Genomic DNA, 18,932 nt, shown 5'->3' with positions numbered 1-18,932 from the left:
TTTTTGAAACTGGTCCAGTATTGAGTGAGAGGGCTACAGCCCGGCAGCTGCGAAGCTGGCTGCAATGTGACCTTATGGACAAGTGTCTGACAACATTATGGAAATGATCCCTACAGAGATAGACCTTTTTGTTTAACCAGAAATAGTAGTTATATTGCTCCGTTGAAAGCCACCAGACTCCATTGAAAAGAACTGTCATTTTACCTTGCAGATCGCCGCAACATCCTAACCCTTCATTCAACTCAACAGAAACAAAATAAAATGTACCTAAACCTTTTTGGTTTGGCTTTCCACTGTTCCAACAATCACGGCTGCAGCCAATTTTAAAAATTGTTGTCTACATTAGTCACTTGGGAAAATAGGGCCCAGGTTGTAGTATACAGAAGACACCTTTACTAAGTATCTCTGAACATTTGTGATACAAAGAACACAGTGTGTACGTTTGTATGTGTCACATGTGTGTATAAGTGAGAAACAATATATCAGCATTTATGTAACCGATTCCCGATTCAACCAGCTATGGCAACGAGTGCTGTAAACACCTCCATTCAAACACACAACTATGAAACAAGGGGCCTTCTGGATCCTCTCTTGGATGTTGTGAACGTCAGGAGAGAGCTTTGTTGTACTAGTGACAGCATCCAAAGTCACTTAATGACCTAACTGCATACACTGTAGGGCACTATGGTGGGTGGAAAGCTTGGGTTTGCTGACATAGGTCAGATTACCAAGTGCCGTGACATCAGTCTATCACGTCTCACGAATAAAAGACACCGTCAGGTCACTGAGGAAATTTAAATTGCTGTTGTATATTCCCCCAAAGTGGTTTTCCTATAATGCTACGTTGTGTGCGCCTCCTGCATTATTGTATTAGTCATGTTCTTTGTCATCATTTTCACCTGCTTAGTCAAGCTGCCTGATGCTAACTGAAACAATCGTCACCATCTCCAAGGTGCTTATGTTATACTGTCCTCCTGAATATCATTCATGAGGAACAATGCCCCTGTTGTTCCTTATTCTGTCAAATGTCAGTACTGTTAGCATCTGTTACAATGTGAGTAACAAGTGCTGAGCCGGAGACCTCTGTGTGCTGACATTCAATGTTTGACTTGTTCTATTTTGCTCGTGTTCCTTTTTCAAATGGGAAACAACCAGGAACAAATAGGCTTTTAGAAGTAGTTTCAAAGGCAGCTATTATATTCCTGATTCTCGTTGTATTACAGCAATATCAGAGTTAATTGATGGAAACTGAATGTTCCCACAGTCCTTCACACACAGTTCACAGCAGTAACTATCCAGGTAGCTCATTAAGTATTCACAAACAGCCAAACAATTGCTAACAAATAAACAAGATGAATGCTAGCTTAGCTTTTGTGGTGGGGGTTTGTGAAAGGATATAAGGCCACGTGCAGCCTACTGACCATGTTAGTTGTAATACAGAGAAAGGATGAGAGAGAGAGAGAAAGAATACGGTATACAGGCTGAGTTTTTGGCCATGTGGGAGCTTCCCTGGCAAAGAAGGATTGGCGTGGGAAGCTTTGAGCTCTCATGAGGTCACAAGGAGTTATTCATTTTGATAAAGATAAATGGGTTTCATTTCAGGGAAAAAATAACAAAAGTGTATCACTACTTACTATTAATTCTACAAAAATGTTTGACTGTTAACCCGTATGGGCACTCTGAGTTTGAAATCCTTTTAAGTAAACTGCAGTTAAATGTCTCTTTCAGGCGTACAAGAAAAAGGTTTGAGTTTTTTATGCCTCTTTCTTTGTTTCTGTTCCATATGTTTTTTTATTTATTTTAAATCAAAAAATATATAAAGTGTAAGGATAGCAATATATGACTGCAGGAATAAAGCAAAATATTATATTAGATTAGTTATCAACCATCCATTGATCTAATTTAGATTTAGATTATATAAATCTGAGAATTATAGTGAAAATACATGGTCCCACATTTTACTTCATTCTGACTTTTGGCAGGAAAGAAAGAAATAGCAGATATCAAGAATTTATATAATACCATAATAGGAAGTTATATTATTTCACAAAGTCACAATAAAGTCACAATGAAAGTGAAAGGGATAGTTATTCTCACAGAGCTCTTATTTGTTATCACGCTCACTCAACTGGCAGTGGATTTCCCCTTCGTGTCAGTGTGGTTGGCTATCTAAAGTATGGAGCTAATATATCTCATGTCTCCCAGAAGACACCATGCCAGAAAGATGTAAACAAGATGCACACAAATCTAACACAACTGACTGTTACTAACCCCCTCCCCTCAACAGCAATTGCCCAATGATAGCTTAGCAACCGTAACCAGGCTCACCAGGCCTGTCAAGCTTTGGCTAACACCACATGGTGAAGCGTTGTGTATGCGCTCTAGTAAGAACTATACTTGATATGATATTTGTTATCTAAAGAGTTTGAAGGGTTGTGTCTTTTATAAGCCTCTCCAAAATGAAAAACAAAAGAGCAGAAGTGCCAGCAATGGACTGAACAGTGTGTTTGACTGACTAGTCTAATTTCTATAGCCAAAGAACATTATAAACTAACTACATATTTGTGTTGGATTACAGATAATGTTAGAAAAATCCCTGTTCAGGACAGAACATTTACGGTATGGAAACTGTTCTGTCTGCTATTTGCAACTCCAGCCAAAACTCATTACCTAAGGCAGCATCAGTTTCATCAGTTAGTCCTCATCCTTAAGCACAAACAATAAAGCATAAATCTACCCTGTGTGTTGTTTGCTCCAAGTAGGTTTATCTGAAACAGGGCTATGTAAGAATAATTAATAATATTAGTTCTAATACCAGAACTAGCAGGCTCTCCGTGCCCATTCTAAAGGATTTCAAAATTCACTTAAAATTCAGAATATCTTTTTATTTATTTTTTTACAATCATGTTGAGGACCATATGACTCTGTACATTAGGGTTAGACTGTTTCAATGTCATTATTCTGTATCAACTGTTAATATTTTTTTGAGCATATTTGGTTATGTGTCCCCCTCACAATACCTATATGCTGCAATTAACCATACTCAAAATGCTCATAGCCATAGTGAACGTGTGCGTGTGTGTGTCATTTAAAAAGTGTCTTAACTGTTCAAGCCAAGGCTGTAAATAACTAGAAATGAGAGTTGGGTGGAATAACAGAAAGAGAATCTGAGAGGATGGTTTGGTTGTGTAACATATCTCAGTTGTGTCTGAGGACAGAACTTGCAAAGAAAATGTGTGTGTGTGCATTCCTCTTCCTTTTTTATGCAAGTGACAAGAATTCCTTCCTAAATGAAAAAAATCTGACTGTTCTGTCTTATGTAACTACTTCCTTTTAGGGCAACCTCATATACAATATATTGCCATCCATTAAATGGGTTGCACATATAGTCGTTAAAATCTCATTGTAAAATTAATCTAAAGTAAAACACCATAAACTGAAAAAACATCAGGTTCCGTTCATTCACATTTTGAGCAATAAATACTTGTGTGGCTGGACACTCGGTTGACTGCCCTGAAAGCTTGTTCAGTCTGCTCAGTAAATATTTACATGTTACTCATTTAGCATTTCATCGGACATATCGGGCCTGGCTGCGTCTCACATGGATTTGAACCCTGGAGACCTTTTGTCTGTTCCAGGCCTGTCAAACCGAAGAAAATCCCCTCTTGTTTGCCTATAATACTATTCATTCAGTGTGTCACAGTGCTGTCACAGAACTCATGCTGATTCTGCCCTATAGCCAAATTACCGGCAGGATCTATTTTGTTTCATATTTGGACAAAACAACACTTGAACGGATGAGATCAATACAAAGTATTTTTGAACACTTTCCATGAACTTCTTGTGCAGTTCATTCAGTAAAAAACATACTAATATTAGCTCCGGTCACGCGCAGTGCCCCGTGTGAAGTATGCAATACAGTCTTGATATCAACAAGTGCTGTGCCTCTCTTGTATTATAATTATGAGTTAAAATTAGCTAAAATACAAGGAACATGCACATTATGGCCTGGAGAATGATGAGAGGTCAGCACTAATAGCTTTGTCTTGGAAGGCCACAGAGAGCCTAGACATGCAGCTGAGGTACTTGAAGATGACTTAACAGTACACAAAGTTTACAAATATTTTTCTACGTGGGCCTAAAATAGCATGTTTAGGTTCCTGTAACTGTTTGTGCTGCTTATCGCAATGCAGTGGACATTTAGCGGAGGTCCGGGAAATTGAAGACATACTATTCTCTGAATTCCAAACATGTTGTTCTAAACTCATATCTGTGCACTTCATCTAAAAGGTGTCTTTATAAGGTAAAACAAATATAAATAAATGCTATTGTACAGAAACCTGTTATTATTTGATGTTCAAGTCTACAGTAATCACAAAAAACAGTCGACTTTGTACACACATGACAACATACTGTTTGCATAGGTGTTTATTCTATTTGATATCTGTGCGTACTGTTTGCCTTGTGTTCGATAACCCTGTAGTGTTCATCCTGTTGTTTTATAACAAACAGCGTAATATGCTGTGTTTTCTGTAGTTCTGACCATAGCCTAAATCATTCATTTTAATTTTATTTTTTTCACACTTCTTTTATGACAAGGCTAAGGCAGAAATATTAAATTTACATTACAACATTCATTTAGTTGTGCAGTAGCCTACAGGTCTGTTTCAGACAGATTTAATAGATGGGCTGATTGTATACATGGTGCACCAACATTAAATGGAAATTGCCTGCTTGATTGTTGAATTTGAAATGTTGTGCAAACCAAACAAGAGACTTCATCTCCCTCTCATTGCCACAGCCTTTCTTTTCCCTGTTTTGCAGTTAGATTGTACAATAAAAAGGATAGCGGAGTGATTTTATAAAAATCCTAAAGGTTATGTTTCCATCTGTTCTTCACTGTCTGTAACGAAACTCCCTGCGACTCCCTTCTTGAGAAACTAGGAGTAACACCGTACCATACTGATTGATCCTGTAGGTGTCCATTCCAACATACCAACTCATTTAGCTTTCTGTCTGTGTGTGTGTGGTGGTGTTGTTGTGTGTGTGTCTGTGCACAGGCAGCACCACCCGTTAGCCCACCTGTTTTCAAGCATGAATGCATGCTAACCTATTTTAATTCTGTACTTTGCACCCCTGTGTATCCTTGATACAATGCAGGAATGTAAGCCATCACACAACCATCAGTAAACACATTAAAATTGTTTCCCCCCCAACGTCTGGAAAGGCACCCGGTATTTATCCAGTTTTCAAACTAACTCTCAGACCTCATAAACAAAATGTTTGGCCTGCTTAAGCCAAAAGCACTGGGGTCAGACACACACACACACACGTGTTGTAACAGCGTCTGTGTGGATGCTGAAACAAGATGATGGGTGGTAAGATGTCTGGAAAAAGAGGGAGGATTTGAGGGTTTGGACAGCGAGCTGAGAGTTTAATTTAATGGTCTGATTGGAAAGAACATGCAGTGGTTTAGTCTTATATGACTATTTACGGCATGTCTCTTGTCGCCTTGTGATGGAAATGAGGGTTTTTAGTCTGAAGTTCCAATGAGGCTACAAACTGTAAAAGAAATCAGTGGAATTACTTCCCTCACGCCTTTAATATTTTTTTTTTTACTACCTAAACGTTGGTGGTGCTATTATAGTGCCTGTAGAAACAAAGAAAAAACTTTGTTGACCTTTATAATCCAGCCACAGCTCTAGTAACTAATTTCTTCTTTAACCAGGGATGGTATCTATGTCATTTGGAAGAGGTTTTACACAGACCATTAACAGCAGCTCTTCAACATGGTGGAAAATGATATCCTGCTTAATGTCAGTGTAGCTGGGTGCTCTGTGTTCATTCACCATTTGATGGGCAGAGTGTGCCATATCCTTATGAGATTGAGCCAGTTGTTAGCGCTGGTAACTATTTGACTAATAGAAGGTTTCCTATGTAAACTGATGATTTTGCAAGTTCCATAAGGCTAAATAGTAATGTGGTGTACCACAGTTCTTCAATTCTTGGACCAATATTCTTCTCTTTTTTTCCTCCCTCTAAGCCCTTAACAATGTGTGACTTCCAATAGCAAAACCTGTTAGTGACACCTTTCAAAGTAATTACTTTCAAAGCCATTTTTGTGGTAAACCTATTGTTGGAACACACCCAATCTAAATACTGATATGAAAGATATAGTCTTGAACAATGCAGACACAGACAAGACACACCAAACCAATTTTTGTCATTCTACTGTAAACTATGTTTTGCATGTATTCCTTTTTTAAATAAATTTGAGTTTTCTTTTGGTTAACACATATTACTTTATGACACTGTTTTGAAAAGTGACATATAAACCAAGCTTGATTTAGCAAGTTCGGACACAATTAGTCAGTGGCAGGAATGTTTCCTTTAAGCGGTAGTCAAGAAAAATCTGTTAGTCAAACAAACTGTCTCTGTCTGTCTCTGGCTCGCCTCGCATTGATGATAGGCCACTAAAGACATCAAGTGAGAGGAAAAGGTGCAGAGCGGAAAGAAAGACAAGACCAGAGTCGGTGCTTTTTAAAGGGCAAGTAAACACTGCCTGGCAAGAGAAAAGAGAGGTGACAGACAGAAAGAGACAGAGGAGGGGGGCTTCACATTATGAAATAATATTCGAATATTCACAGTCTGTTCCTCTGTCACACTCCCCTGTCTCTACAATGCACAGCATATACAGTATATGCACCACACATACAGCACTGTGCAAGTATTTGAAGAGTCTTGATTCCCTGCTGTATTGAGAGCTTACAGTGAGTCTGTGTGTGTGTGTGTGTGTGTGTGTGTGTGTGTGTGTATTTCATAGTATTCATTACTAAGTAATTCAAATAATAGTAATAAATAGACTAAATTTCGTCAATCACTATGTGATTAAATGATTAATGAGGCCAAAACAACTTCCAGTTTATGGCATACACTATTAGCAAGCGAGCTAAGGCTTATCTTGTGTTATTGATATCAAATAATGCTTAAATAATGATTGGATAAAATGTTATATTATATATTTTTAATAAATATCTTTAAGAACACACATCAATGAATTTGTAACTCATTGTCATTTAGCTTTTACTTTCCAAACTTCTGAGAAAAATTGTTCCTTTTCATTCATCAGTCATACAACTTGTACACTACTGATATGTAAGAACTGATTATATCCAGATTTCTCACTACTGGAACACAATAATGCTGAGCACCAAGGAACGTTGAAAACTTTGTCAAGATGTCAAAAGATGTCAAGACATAAAGGCAGGCACATAAATTTGAAGTTACCAATCTTAAGTGATCCCATAAGATCCTCTTGGTCAGAGGTTGGACACACACACCAACACCACTTACTCACGTTCTGCACTTTGAGATGTCACATGATTTATGAATTGAGGGGGGGTTGACAGATCATTTTAAATAATGGAAACACAAGCCTCAAAGGAACTGTGTCCATGACGCCAATAGGTAGTAAAGTTACCCTTGAATCTGCCAAGACAAATAGGCTCCAGCCCTGTCTGCTGCATTCCTCCTCTGCACAGCTCACACACACTGCCATTTAAGGCTACTGAGTGTGCTGACAGACTTGTGGAAGGAGAGATACATAAAAAGTAGCAGTGCTTCTGATATCCTACAGTGACAGAGTGGGCACTGCCATTTGTGTATTATTAAGTCTATGGGATGTGCAGCTCTGATATCACTGTCATGTTCTCTTCTATTTTATTTCCATTTGTCTTTTTGAGAAACAGTCATACAGTCGTTGCCAAATGCACTGATGAAATACGTGTGCAGGTGTGAAGTTCAAACTACTATAAATAGTTGGAAGAATTCATTGCAGAAATGATGACCTGTACATTCCAGTTAATGGAATTATGTGTAATAATTCTAGATAAATTCTAAAACACATTACTTCATAGTTAACAAGAAAACGCTAGCATCACACTGAGATTAATTGTTCATTTCGCAACCTTGGCCAGAGTGAAGAGAGAATGTGAGGCTGCTGGGCCAACAGGATGTGATGCATGCCTCCCTCTGTTGGACAACTGTAACAACTACTACCTGCACTAAAATGGATGGAGTACTCGCTGCCCAAATACTTTTCAAATAGAAGGTGAAAGGTAATCATTTGCGATCCAGTTATAAAGAATATATTTACTTTTGTATTACAGTAGAGTCCAGCACTAAGCAAACTGCTGACATAAAATGATTTTGCAAATCTGCAAACCTTTAACAAAATGAAGCACTCTTAATACAAAACATCTTATCTTATGCATGAATTCTTTCAGTTGGCACATAGCCATCAGGCCTTAAATCAGTCAATCCAATGTATCACTCTGCTACAGATGCTTATGTATGTACATAATGGCATAAGCGTGCACCTCAAAAATTTCAATTTGTACTTTAATACATAATATAACATAATATACATAATATAAATAACATAATATAATATGTCTGTAGTCATTCATTTGTTTTGTTTTCTTGTGCTGTTAATATTTTATATCATTAATCCTTGTACAATGTTTTGAGACTTAAATTCTTCTCAAAAATATTTTTCAAACTCCGGTTAGGCAGAAAATTGTTGATCCATCATGCAATTAATAAATTTATACAAATTTGTGCTATACATTTACTGTATATTCAGATTGTCCCGGTATGTAAGACAGTTAATATGGTTAGTGTTTATGTATATGTATAAGTCTACTGTTTTGGAAATCACTATGGCATTTTCTGGTAGATATACTTGACTGGCTACAGAATTGTAAAAAAGTGTACTTGCCCTATTTTACCACTTGATGTCACCCTTTTTGCAGAAACCAGTGAACTGGCCTGTACTCGCTCAAGCACTGCTGATGCAATAGTTAGGACACACATAGGAATAAAGCTCTATTATACATATGACTCAGACCAAATCTCTAGTGTGTTTGTGTGTGTTTTAATATATTTAGTCCTTCAAGTAGATAAAGTGTATTATAACCATGGCAGCTGCTGAATTTTCTATAATTTCTAAGTACTGTATTTCTATAACTGTATCATGTATTAACTGTTCAGTGTGAAGCTGCTTACCTTCCTCCCAGAGAACAGCATACACAGCTGATGCATGGAGCCTCCATTCTTGGTCAACTCTTTCTTCAGGGTTTTAGGCGATGGGAGTGTCCAGCCGCCCTTGTGGTGCGCTCCCCCGGCCTCCAGGCAGTTGATGGCGTTGTCGGAGGTGAAACATTGCGTGCGGGGGTCCTGCAGGAGGCTCCCTTCGCTATGGGTGCGCCTCCGGAGGGAATTCTGCACACTGAGCCCACCTCCTCCATGCTTCTCGCAGGTGGCACCCTCTACCATGCTGCGGCGCTTGCTGTCGCTACGCTGCAGGTAGGCATCGTCACTGTCGTCTTCATCGTCTTCATCTTCGGATTCCTCATCGTCATCTTCATCGTACTCTTCTTCGTCAGTGTTGGGTGAGGAGAGGGCATCGGCGCTAAAGGAGCGATCAAGGCGCAACTCGGGGATGACAAATGAGGATGAGGAGGAGGAGGGTGGAGCGTTGGTGTCAGGTGGCTCTGAGGCGTTGTCTTCATCTGTGTTTGACACCACCAGGTTTAGGTTGACTTCCTCTTCATTCCTCTCTCCCTCATCCTCTTCTCCTTCTTCTTTCTCTTCCCCTTCACTCCCTGGACTCTTTCTGTAGGCCTGATACTCCTCCTCCTCCTCATCTTCCTCTCTCCTGCTCTCCCCATCCTTCCCCTCTCTCCAGATCTCCATCTCCTCCATACTCTTGCAATCCTCACCCTCGGTGGAAGGAGGTGGTGTTGGAGGCACCTTATGTCGCTCCTCAGATCCCACCAGACCCCCAAGGGGCATGTAGATGTCATCCAAAGGGGTGAGAGGCTCAGAGGGGTGAGGACTGCCCATGGTTGGCGGCTCTGAGGGACTGGATGGGTACAGGCTGCTTTCCTCACCTTCTGAGCTGCGGGGGGGAAGGTGGAGGCACACACCTCCTCGATCTCCTACTCCACCCAGCTCACATTGAGAGGCATCCACCTTAGGCTCCAACATCTAGTAAAAGGAAGAGAGATAGACAGAGGGACAGAACAGTTAGTCAAATCTGTTTGGACAATTAATATGTTACGTCTATAGACGTAAATCTAACAAGTTTAACTCAGCATGATTGAGATTTATTTTGCTGCCATGAGCAAATCAACTTATCACAACTATTCCATTAGCTGTTATTGAATTTGGTCTTGAAACATCTCTGTCATGTTAGATGTTAGTGTGACCAAGCCATAATGCAAGGATCAGACTAGATGACATTTATGTCTTTTGAGAAGGTCACTGTCTCAGAGTATATGATGGTCTTCCCATGACAGACAATATACTAAACCCCAACTGATCATAGCTCAGTCTTTCATGACTTGTGAGCTTTCATGACTGAGGGGCCAGAGCTAGATTTCCTGGATCGGAAATCTCTACAACCAAGGCATTACATAGCACTTCAGTGATGCTGTCAAACTAGACAAATGACAGCATAAAAGTTATAAAATGCTTCTCTTTCCATCGAGGCCTTGTGAGGCATCCTAGATGCAAGGTGGGTTATATTTTGCTACGTGGGACAATACAACTAATTGTCGTGCCTTATACTACTTTTCCTGGCAAAGACCATATTGTAATATCATAATGTGATATACTGCTGTTTTGCTCACTCATGCTACTATAGCTACCCCACTACACTGGAGATTGGTGCAGTCAGTCAATCTAACTGGTACTGTGCCCTTAGGCACTGTGGAATAAAAAACAAGCCGAACCTCTTACAAAAATTGATGAGACTGTGTTAGAAGTGTTACCACCAACCACCCTTCTCTTTACCCATCCATCTTCCCTCTGATATGTTTCTAGCATTTCAACATACTGTAATTTTCTTCCAAGCCCAAATGACCACACACATACAAGCCCTCCACTGCCCTCACCCACTTTCCAGGGTCAAACACAATATCCCCACCACACACTAATATGCACATGTGTACAGTGCACACACACACACACACACACACAGACAGACACACTGCTTGTCTTCATCCCCTGCCTTTGGCAATCTGCATCACCTCCTTCCCAAAATCTGCTGGTTATAAATGCTGCTCTAAAGCCTCTTCCAGCTCACAGCGCCCTCAGTGGGAGGATCATTACAAATGCATTTTGGTTGGCCTAACATCATTCAAACCCACAGAATTGTCTTTTAAATTTGACTAAAGATCACAAAGTTTTCGATGATATTGAATATGTCAAGTTGAATTAAGGAAAACTTTTTCCCGTTTGATTTAATGACACTGGCAACTGAGCTTTTTTATATAATAAAATAAGCATGATTATATCTTTAATAAGTAAGTATCACAACAAGTAAAATCAATTCTACCTCCTTCAAGTCTGCAGCAAGTCTTGTAAAGGGCCTCATTGTGCTGTTCAAGTTAACCCATGACAGCAAGCTGCAGTCACAAGATGCTCTGCTCTAATTGGAGATAATGCTGCCTCCTCTCAGACAGCTCTCATGATATTTCACAAGCTGTTTGTGTACTTTCGCCGCTCAAATTAGTTTCCCCAGATACTCTTGCCCTGGTTTTACTCGCCTCTAAACTTTTCACCTGTATTCATGAACTCTGCAAAGAGCTTTTAGGACATTCAGTCAGGATCAACTCAGAAGAACAATTCTTAAACTAATCTTATGTATACTGTAGCTATTAATTGTAGCTCATATAAATATTGTATGTGGGTCTGTGTGCCAAGAATAGAAATGCATCTATATTGCTTCTGTATTTTTAGTGTAGAAGCAGAATGTATGTGGTTATTTTTATATTGCGTGGTGTGAACTGTGATCTGTATGCAAGTACAATCTGAATACGGTGTGTGTGGATACAGAACACTGAAGTCTGAAATTAGGGTCAGTGTGTCTTCTGCAACAGTATGACCTCATATTTTTGTAATGTGGGCTGTGGAGAACCTTGAGACTCTGTTCTAAGATGAATAACCCCTTAGAAACTTTTACATCTGATGTTTTCTAGCAGACCAAGGCTCGTACTTGTTTGTTCTGTGTATTATGGTTGTGTGGTAGACAGCCAGTGAAATATCACATTTTCCCATACTGGGTAATTTAAAAAGAAAAAATCTTCTGTAGATAGAACAATAACAAATATCAAGCCAAATTAAATCCCAATGAAAATGACACTATTCTACCATCTGATAATAGAGAGGAAACCAATACTGTGCCTTGTTGTGCATATTGCAGCACAGCACATGGTGCTAAAATGAGGCCATTCATCTAGTGGTTATACTAGATGAATAACAGATGAAAAATAAACTACTTCAAATTAGATTCCAGAGCATTAGTTAAAGAAAACATTTGCACCTCACAAACACATGTGATGATGACATGATATACAGTTTTCTAACAGCAACAGTTTTGTTGCAAATAAGACACAGCTGTTGACACTGGCCAATAACAGTAAGATAAACACACCCTTCAATGACCATTTTCCTTTCCTTCAAATCAGTTTTTAATTATGCATTATTATATTGGTGAGAGGAGACACACACCATTTTATGGCAGAGAACCGTATACACAGTGAGGGTAAGATGGAGCATAAGGTCAACCGGCGGATTGGTACGGCATCAGCAACCCTCCTGATAAGAAACCCCAGGGTAGACCCAGAACATGCTGGAGGGATTATATATCTCATGAGCGACGGTAAATGGATGGCTGGTGGAGGAATTCAAACATCAAACAAATTTATAATCCTAGCAATTTCCAAGCCCTCGAAGAGCAGTACTGAAACTCCTACTCCTTAGTCATACCTAATTGCCAAACCTCTATTTTATTTTTTAGGATGCTGTTTCATTTGAAATAAGGAATATTTCTCGAACGCAAGCTTCTTCAGACCTTTTGCTTGCTTGTTTGTTTGGGTGGTGTCACTTTCATTTACTGTTTTCTCAAAGTGGCCACTGTTAAACCCTTTGAGACTAGAGCAGTGACTCAGGGCTATAAATATAAACTTGACTTGTCTTGATGTTCATGGATATATACAACTGCCCCAAGGTGATCCAGACCTCTTATTTTCCCTTCTAACTCCCTCTTAACCTCCCTGTGATCCTATCTAAATGGTTCACAGTAGTGTTACAACCAAGATATGAAGGCTTCTTACTGATGCACTGGGTGTATGAGGGATATATTTAGAATGAAATGCACTTTCATAAAAGCACCCATGGAGGAAAGTGGAAGTAAAGCCTCTATCTGTATCCCTTTCTGCCCCTCCTTTTCCTGTCTTGCTCATGGTGGTCAAAGTCAGAATAGCGAGTCACTGTCAGAAAAATTATGACTTAATTTATGAGGCCACTATGAACATTTTGAAACGTCATGGGATAAACATTTATCGCCGTATATTTAGACAAACCCCCATGTCTCTTTCCCTGTCTTACGCACATAAACCCTGACTGCTGAAGATATGTCTTGAGACACAATGGAGCCACCTGTCCTGTCAGATACACTTGTTCCATCTCACACTCTCTACACTGGACACACATACGGAAACAACACACACACACACAATCAAGCAGCTTCAGATGATTGTGTTTTTTAACCCTATCCCCATGTCTTATCTGAAGATATGTAAAGAACAGACATATTCACAAACTTGTTCATCTTCAAGGCATTTTACATTTAGGAGATTTACCACATCTAGTCTTGCACCGTCAGACCCACACAAATCTCCACACTTTGTTTTAGGGCTGTGCTCCTTATCATTCTGCTATAGGAGGATAAAATGCTCTGGCTTGTTTGTATTTCTTTAAACTAATCACAATTGTCTCGAGCAGTGCTTGGTCTAAGTTGCAGCGACAGTGCCCTTGCAAAACAGTAACAAGCAGATAGTGGAAGGGGAGGATAATTTCATATATTCTGCCAACAGTAGGCTTGCACCCACAGCCTACTTCCAGTGAGTCTGATTACCACATCACCTACAATATTTCACATCCTCTATTCAATAAGCCAGCTTCAAAAGATAAATGAAAAGACAAAAGCAAATGTATATGTGCAAGTACAATACACGTGTACTCAAATGCAGCTCAAAGTCATCAATGATTCAACACACTACAATCTTTGCCATTGCCTCAATTAAGCGGGGAAACAAAACCTGCACTAAGAGGCAGGGAGAGTGGGATGCAGGGTAAGAGAGTGAATAGATAGAGACAAAGTGGATAAGGCAAGCAGAAGGGAGTCAGTGAATGTTAACGACATAGAAATGAGATGAGTAAGTGGAAGAGGGCAGAGTGAATAAAACAGAAGAGGAGAGGAGACAAAATCTTGGAAAATGTCGATCTTGGTTTTTTAATGCAGATAAACATCATTACGATGACCTCACTAGCGAATGAGTAGCTAACACTAACTCTTCCACAGAACATTTATCTTAATTCCAAACATACACGACACATTAAAAAACGCTACCAAGAATGATAAATGAGTAGTGTCAATACCTTTCGGAAGTGGAAGTGTTTTGTTCGTCTTAGTGGCGAAGGGTCAGTATACACAGTATAACAGTATAAGATTGGATTCAGCTCACTGAGGAGATGTGATTTAATGCTTTGATGCCCGGCTAGCTCCATGTGTTCAATGAGTTAAAACTATGCTTCATCATGTTAGAGACTGTGCCCTTTACTTGCATTCAGCGCCAGGAGGCAGCCATACTGGCTACTGATATTTTTCCACCATGAATTAGCAAGGCCTATTGAATTTCATTTTAGGTCATTTCACACATTTTATACAATTCTTTATGCGCCTTGTGCAGAAAACCAGGGACCTTTCTTGTATGTCATACACCATCTATTTCTTGTGCTTTCCTTTCAGTTCTCTAAAATAACAAAAATGTTATTGTTCCATGAGAGAAATATTTGACACCTGTAACACTCAAGTGAACTGTAAAACTGTGAGCATTTCCGCCTTAAAAAACTGTTAGGTAGTCTAGTTAATGTGCTGGTTAAGAAGTGGTAAGGTAACAGACACTAGCACTCTTTGTTGGCTTAAAACAACCTGGAGGCAGTACATCAGCAGATGGTGAGGTTTATCGCATTTCCTAGATTTGGGTCTGTTAAGTCCCATTTCCTGAGAGTACATTTGGGCTTAGGTCCAACATTCATAAGATTGACAAAGAGAAAAAAATAAATCACTGAAAAGTCAAACAAACAGAAACACTGGGGGAAAGGGTCAATGACTCTAAAGCTTAAATTATTTTTTGTCCCTTGTTGCATAATCACAGTAGGCTATATGGTAAATACACAAAACCGTGACACAGATATTGTACAATTTTAAAGACAAATCATACGCCACAGACAATGCACGGATGCCAAGTATGCCTTGGGAGACCCAAAGTACGGAATTTGAATTTCGAAAGTCAAATGGGCAGAGGGAAGCTGCCCTTGACCTTGTTTCCTGCCTTCTCTGACTTGTTAATGTGCACAGCTACAAAGATAGAGACTGTATCCAGAATACCATATTACACGATTTACAGTCACAAATTGAAACTTCAAATTGTATTAATGTGTTTACCTGCACTGACGTAATAGTGATAGAAATTATGCTGCACACGCACTCGACTGTCTAATGATCCTACTCCAACAAAAAGAAATCCCCCTCTTTTGGGAAGTTACACCTGCCAGCGACACCTGCCAAATTACTCATTCATGACTCATGCTTGGTGTAACCGTGTCGACTGGGTGGTGAAAGAAATACAGAATAAATCAGGTGAGAGCAGTAAATACCTCTAAGGTCATTTTTCCCCAATATCTCCCAGAGGAAATGAAGCCTGACAAAAATGTCAACCCCTGTTTGCAAAAATAAATAATCAAATCTTTAAGGTTCTGAAGGTCAAAATCATCTCATAAAGATAGAACTTGTGGAAAACACACACACACACTGGTGGACAGACACAATCATGTGACCTCTGTCCCACAGTTACCATGGCAATGAGAGACCCATCCCAGGGGAGCAGCTGTGCGTTCTCCAAAAGCTAAGGATGTACCTTTGAACTCTGTCATCTTAGTTTTCCCCAGCCCCTCCTGCTTCTCGGTTTCAAGGTGCCATCTTTCATCTTTATATCTTTCCTTCCTTTTCCTCCTTTCCACTTTCTCAATTTAATGTCATGTGCCCTGGGTGTTTTTAAGTAAGACATTACATTAAAGAGCATTAAAGTCTTCCCCTGCCTCACTCTACTTAGTCTAATATTAATGGTTTAATGTTGCAGCCATTACAGTTGCCAAATCCACCTCCAACTTCAATACATCTAGCTCAATTTAATTAGCACTGCTGTTAAAAATATTATACACTGCTAAACAAAAGGACATGTTTTCTCTTCTCTTCCTCTTCGCCACTCCCTGTCTCTCAACTTTCTTCCTCCCACTAACTCAGTGGTGAGTCTGTATGACAGCAAGTTAGCTGTCAGGATGTTAAAGTGATGTAACTCGACCCAATCAGTCTGCATTACTTAAGTTTTCTTTGCTCACTGACTTATCTCATTGATTTCTACAAAGGACATGTAAGGTCAGTGAAGTCTAGACAAGACTTCCTGTTTACATAGCCCAGAGGAAAAACATAAAAATGAACGTAGTCAGACAAGAAATAGTTTTCAGAGTTATTCAAACATTAGACTTCCCTTTTACTCGTATTCTTCTTTTACTTACACTTTGTAGTTACATTGAAATCCAATCTACTTGGTTACACATCAAAGAACCATTTTAGGAGTTTTTAGCCCACTTGTTTTGGCCCATTTATTACTGATAAACATACTTAGCATACTGATGACCATTTTCGAAAGAAAGTGGTTTGAATTTGTAAACATGGGGTCTGCATGTTTTCCTTTTTTGAAATGGCCAGCCAAATGCATCTCCTCTGACTGAAGTGGAGTTGCTTTTTGACCAAAAGTAGGTCCTCCCTAGACAACAAGGATATGATCCCTCAACAGCTTCCCACCCACAAACCCAGCCAGTTGTTTTGATGAGCACCAGGCCCCTTTGGTTTAGATGTTTTTTAGCAATTTATTTTTATGAGTTTTTCCTGCCTACCTTACTTTCAATTATCTGGTGCAATGAATGGTTGCTTTTAGAATACATTTTGCCAATTTGCCAATTACATTTTTGAAACTGCCAAAATGTAATACTTACAGGGTAAAAATAGTCATCAGTCAGCATTAAAAAGGTTATTTAAGTAAAAGTAGAGAAGCATTATCAGCAAACTGTACTTGAAGTATCAAAAATAATCTTACTTGACTACTGTCTGAGTTATATTATTAAATGTTGTTGTTACAGTACTTGTGACCCACATTATCTTCCACTAAGTCCTTTTCATACACGCATAGCCCAAGTTGTTTATTTACTTTAAGTGAAATCATTCGCTCCAACCCACGTCAGAGGATGTTACATAAACTCACATACACACACACGGTGCATTTTCTACGCTCCTGCAATCACACATGTTTAGTCTAATTTGTAAGAGGTGTACATGTTTATAAGCTTGCTGCTTCTCATGCTGTATCTCTATCTATGATAATTACCCTGATATTTCTAGTATGTGTATAATTGACGGGAAGACAGACTGTTTGTGTGCATGCCTGCGCCAACTAAATTTATATTAGACATGTTTTGACATGCACTGTCCAGAAGAATCTGTGGTCTGAAGATTTACGAGCCTTTATTGCTTTGTGTAATATCAATAACTTGTTAAGGGACCAGACCGTATAGATGATCAATCTCTGAATGGCCTCATTATATGCACCGCAATGCACCGGTCTCATTTACCCTCGATTTCATTGAGAGAAGAGCGATGAGACGGTAATAGTCGTTTATCTGTCAGACCCCTCTACTGTGATCAGGCCTAGAGGGAAGGAGAAAACAGAAAATGGAAAAAGGGAGTAAGGGAACAGGTGAAAAAAGCGGTCTGTAGATCAAAGAAACCCAGGAGGACAAGATGTCAGGTGAACACTGGGAACATAAAAGTACTCTTTTTAACTGAATGATGAAAAAAAATGATATCAAAAGACTTGGCTGTTTTATGTTCTCACATAATTATAGTATTTAATCTAGTATCTAAGGAGATTTTTAGTTTTAACTGATGCTGTGATCCCAATATAAAGTTAAAAAAAAAAAACTAGCAAGGTTTTCACCCCACAATTGCAACATTATCATTGTATAATTAAAGTTCATGCACTTGTCCAGAACAATACTGTTATTCATTTCAGGTACCAATACTGCAGGGTAGCAGAAATATTCTGTGTGTAAGCAACACTAACTATAGCTGAAAAAAAATACAGTCACTAAATATCTCACAGTGGCTTAAACCTTGGAGATGTCAACTGCAATTTATTAACACAAAGCCTCCTCTCATTAATATTTCAGCCGGTGATGTTGCCTTCCTTTATGTGTCTATGTGTGTGTTTACGTTGTAGCCATTGCGATCAACTCAAACTCATCTTAAGATACAAAATAGCGCACTGTCACTCCTACAAAACCTCAGTCAAGATTCATTCTCTCACAGAAACCAGCCATAGTCCATGACAGCGGGAGAGGGGAGAAATGGGATGGGGTTGGGGTTTTTTGGGTGTGTGTGTGTGAGTGTCACATCCAAAGATGCAAAGGCATTATTGATAGAAGCTGAGGGTTCAGAGAGAAAATGTCATTGACGTAACGTTCCCCGTGACGCCAGGCAGCTGAAGACAATGTGACCACTGAAAAAGACTGCAAAAGGCCTTCATAGAAAGAGCGGAGAGAGATCTTTGTGTGAGTGTGTGTGTGTGTCTGTGAGAAAGAGGATAGTGAGAGAAGATGCATTTATCTTTTGTTTTCATTTGGTCTTTCTTTTTGTGTGTGTGTGTGTGTGTGTGTGTGTGTGTGTGTAGCACTCAAACAAGAGC

At 39.3% G+C, this 18,932-nt stretch overlaps 1 protein-coding gene across 1 annotated transcript in view; it reads right to left on the bottom strand.

The window, feature by feature from the left end:
- rgs3a (regulator of G protein signaling 3a) overlaps window positions 1–18,932 on the bottom strand; it is a 104,630-nt gene that overhangs the window by 25,675 nt on the left and 60,023 nt on the right. The window contains exon 11 of the mRNA XM_035667409.1: window positions 9,067–10,050. Coding sequence (XP_035523302.1) covers window positions 9,067–10,050 — 984 coding nt within the window. The remainder of the gene's footprint in view (window positions 1–9,066; window positions 10,051–18,932) is intronic.

This window comes from Morone saxatilis, unplaced genomic scaffold (genome assembly GCF_004916995.1).
Source record: "Morone saxatilis isolate NCDOM2014 unplaced genomic scaffold, NCSU_SB_2.0 Contig21, whole genome shotgun sequence".
Taxonomy (NCBI): Eukaryota; Metazoa; Chordata; class Actinopteri; family Moronidae; genus Morone; species Morone saxatilis.
This window is presented reverse-complemented; position numbering and strand designations above follow the sequence as displayed.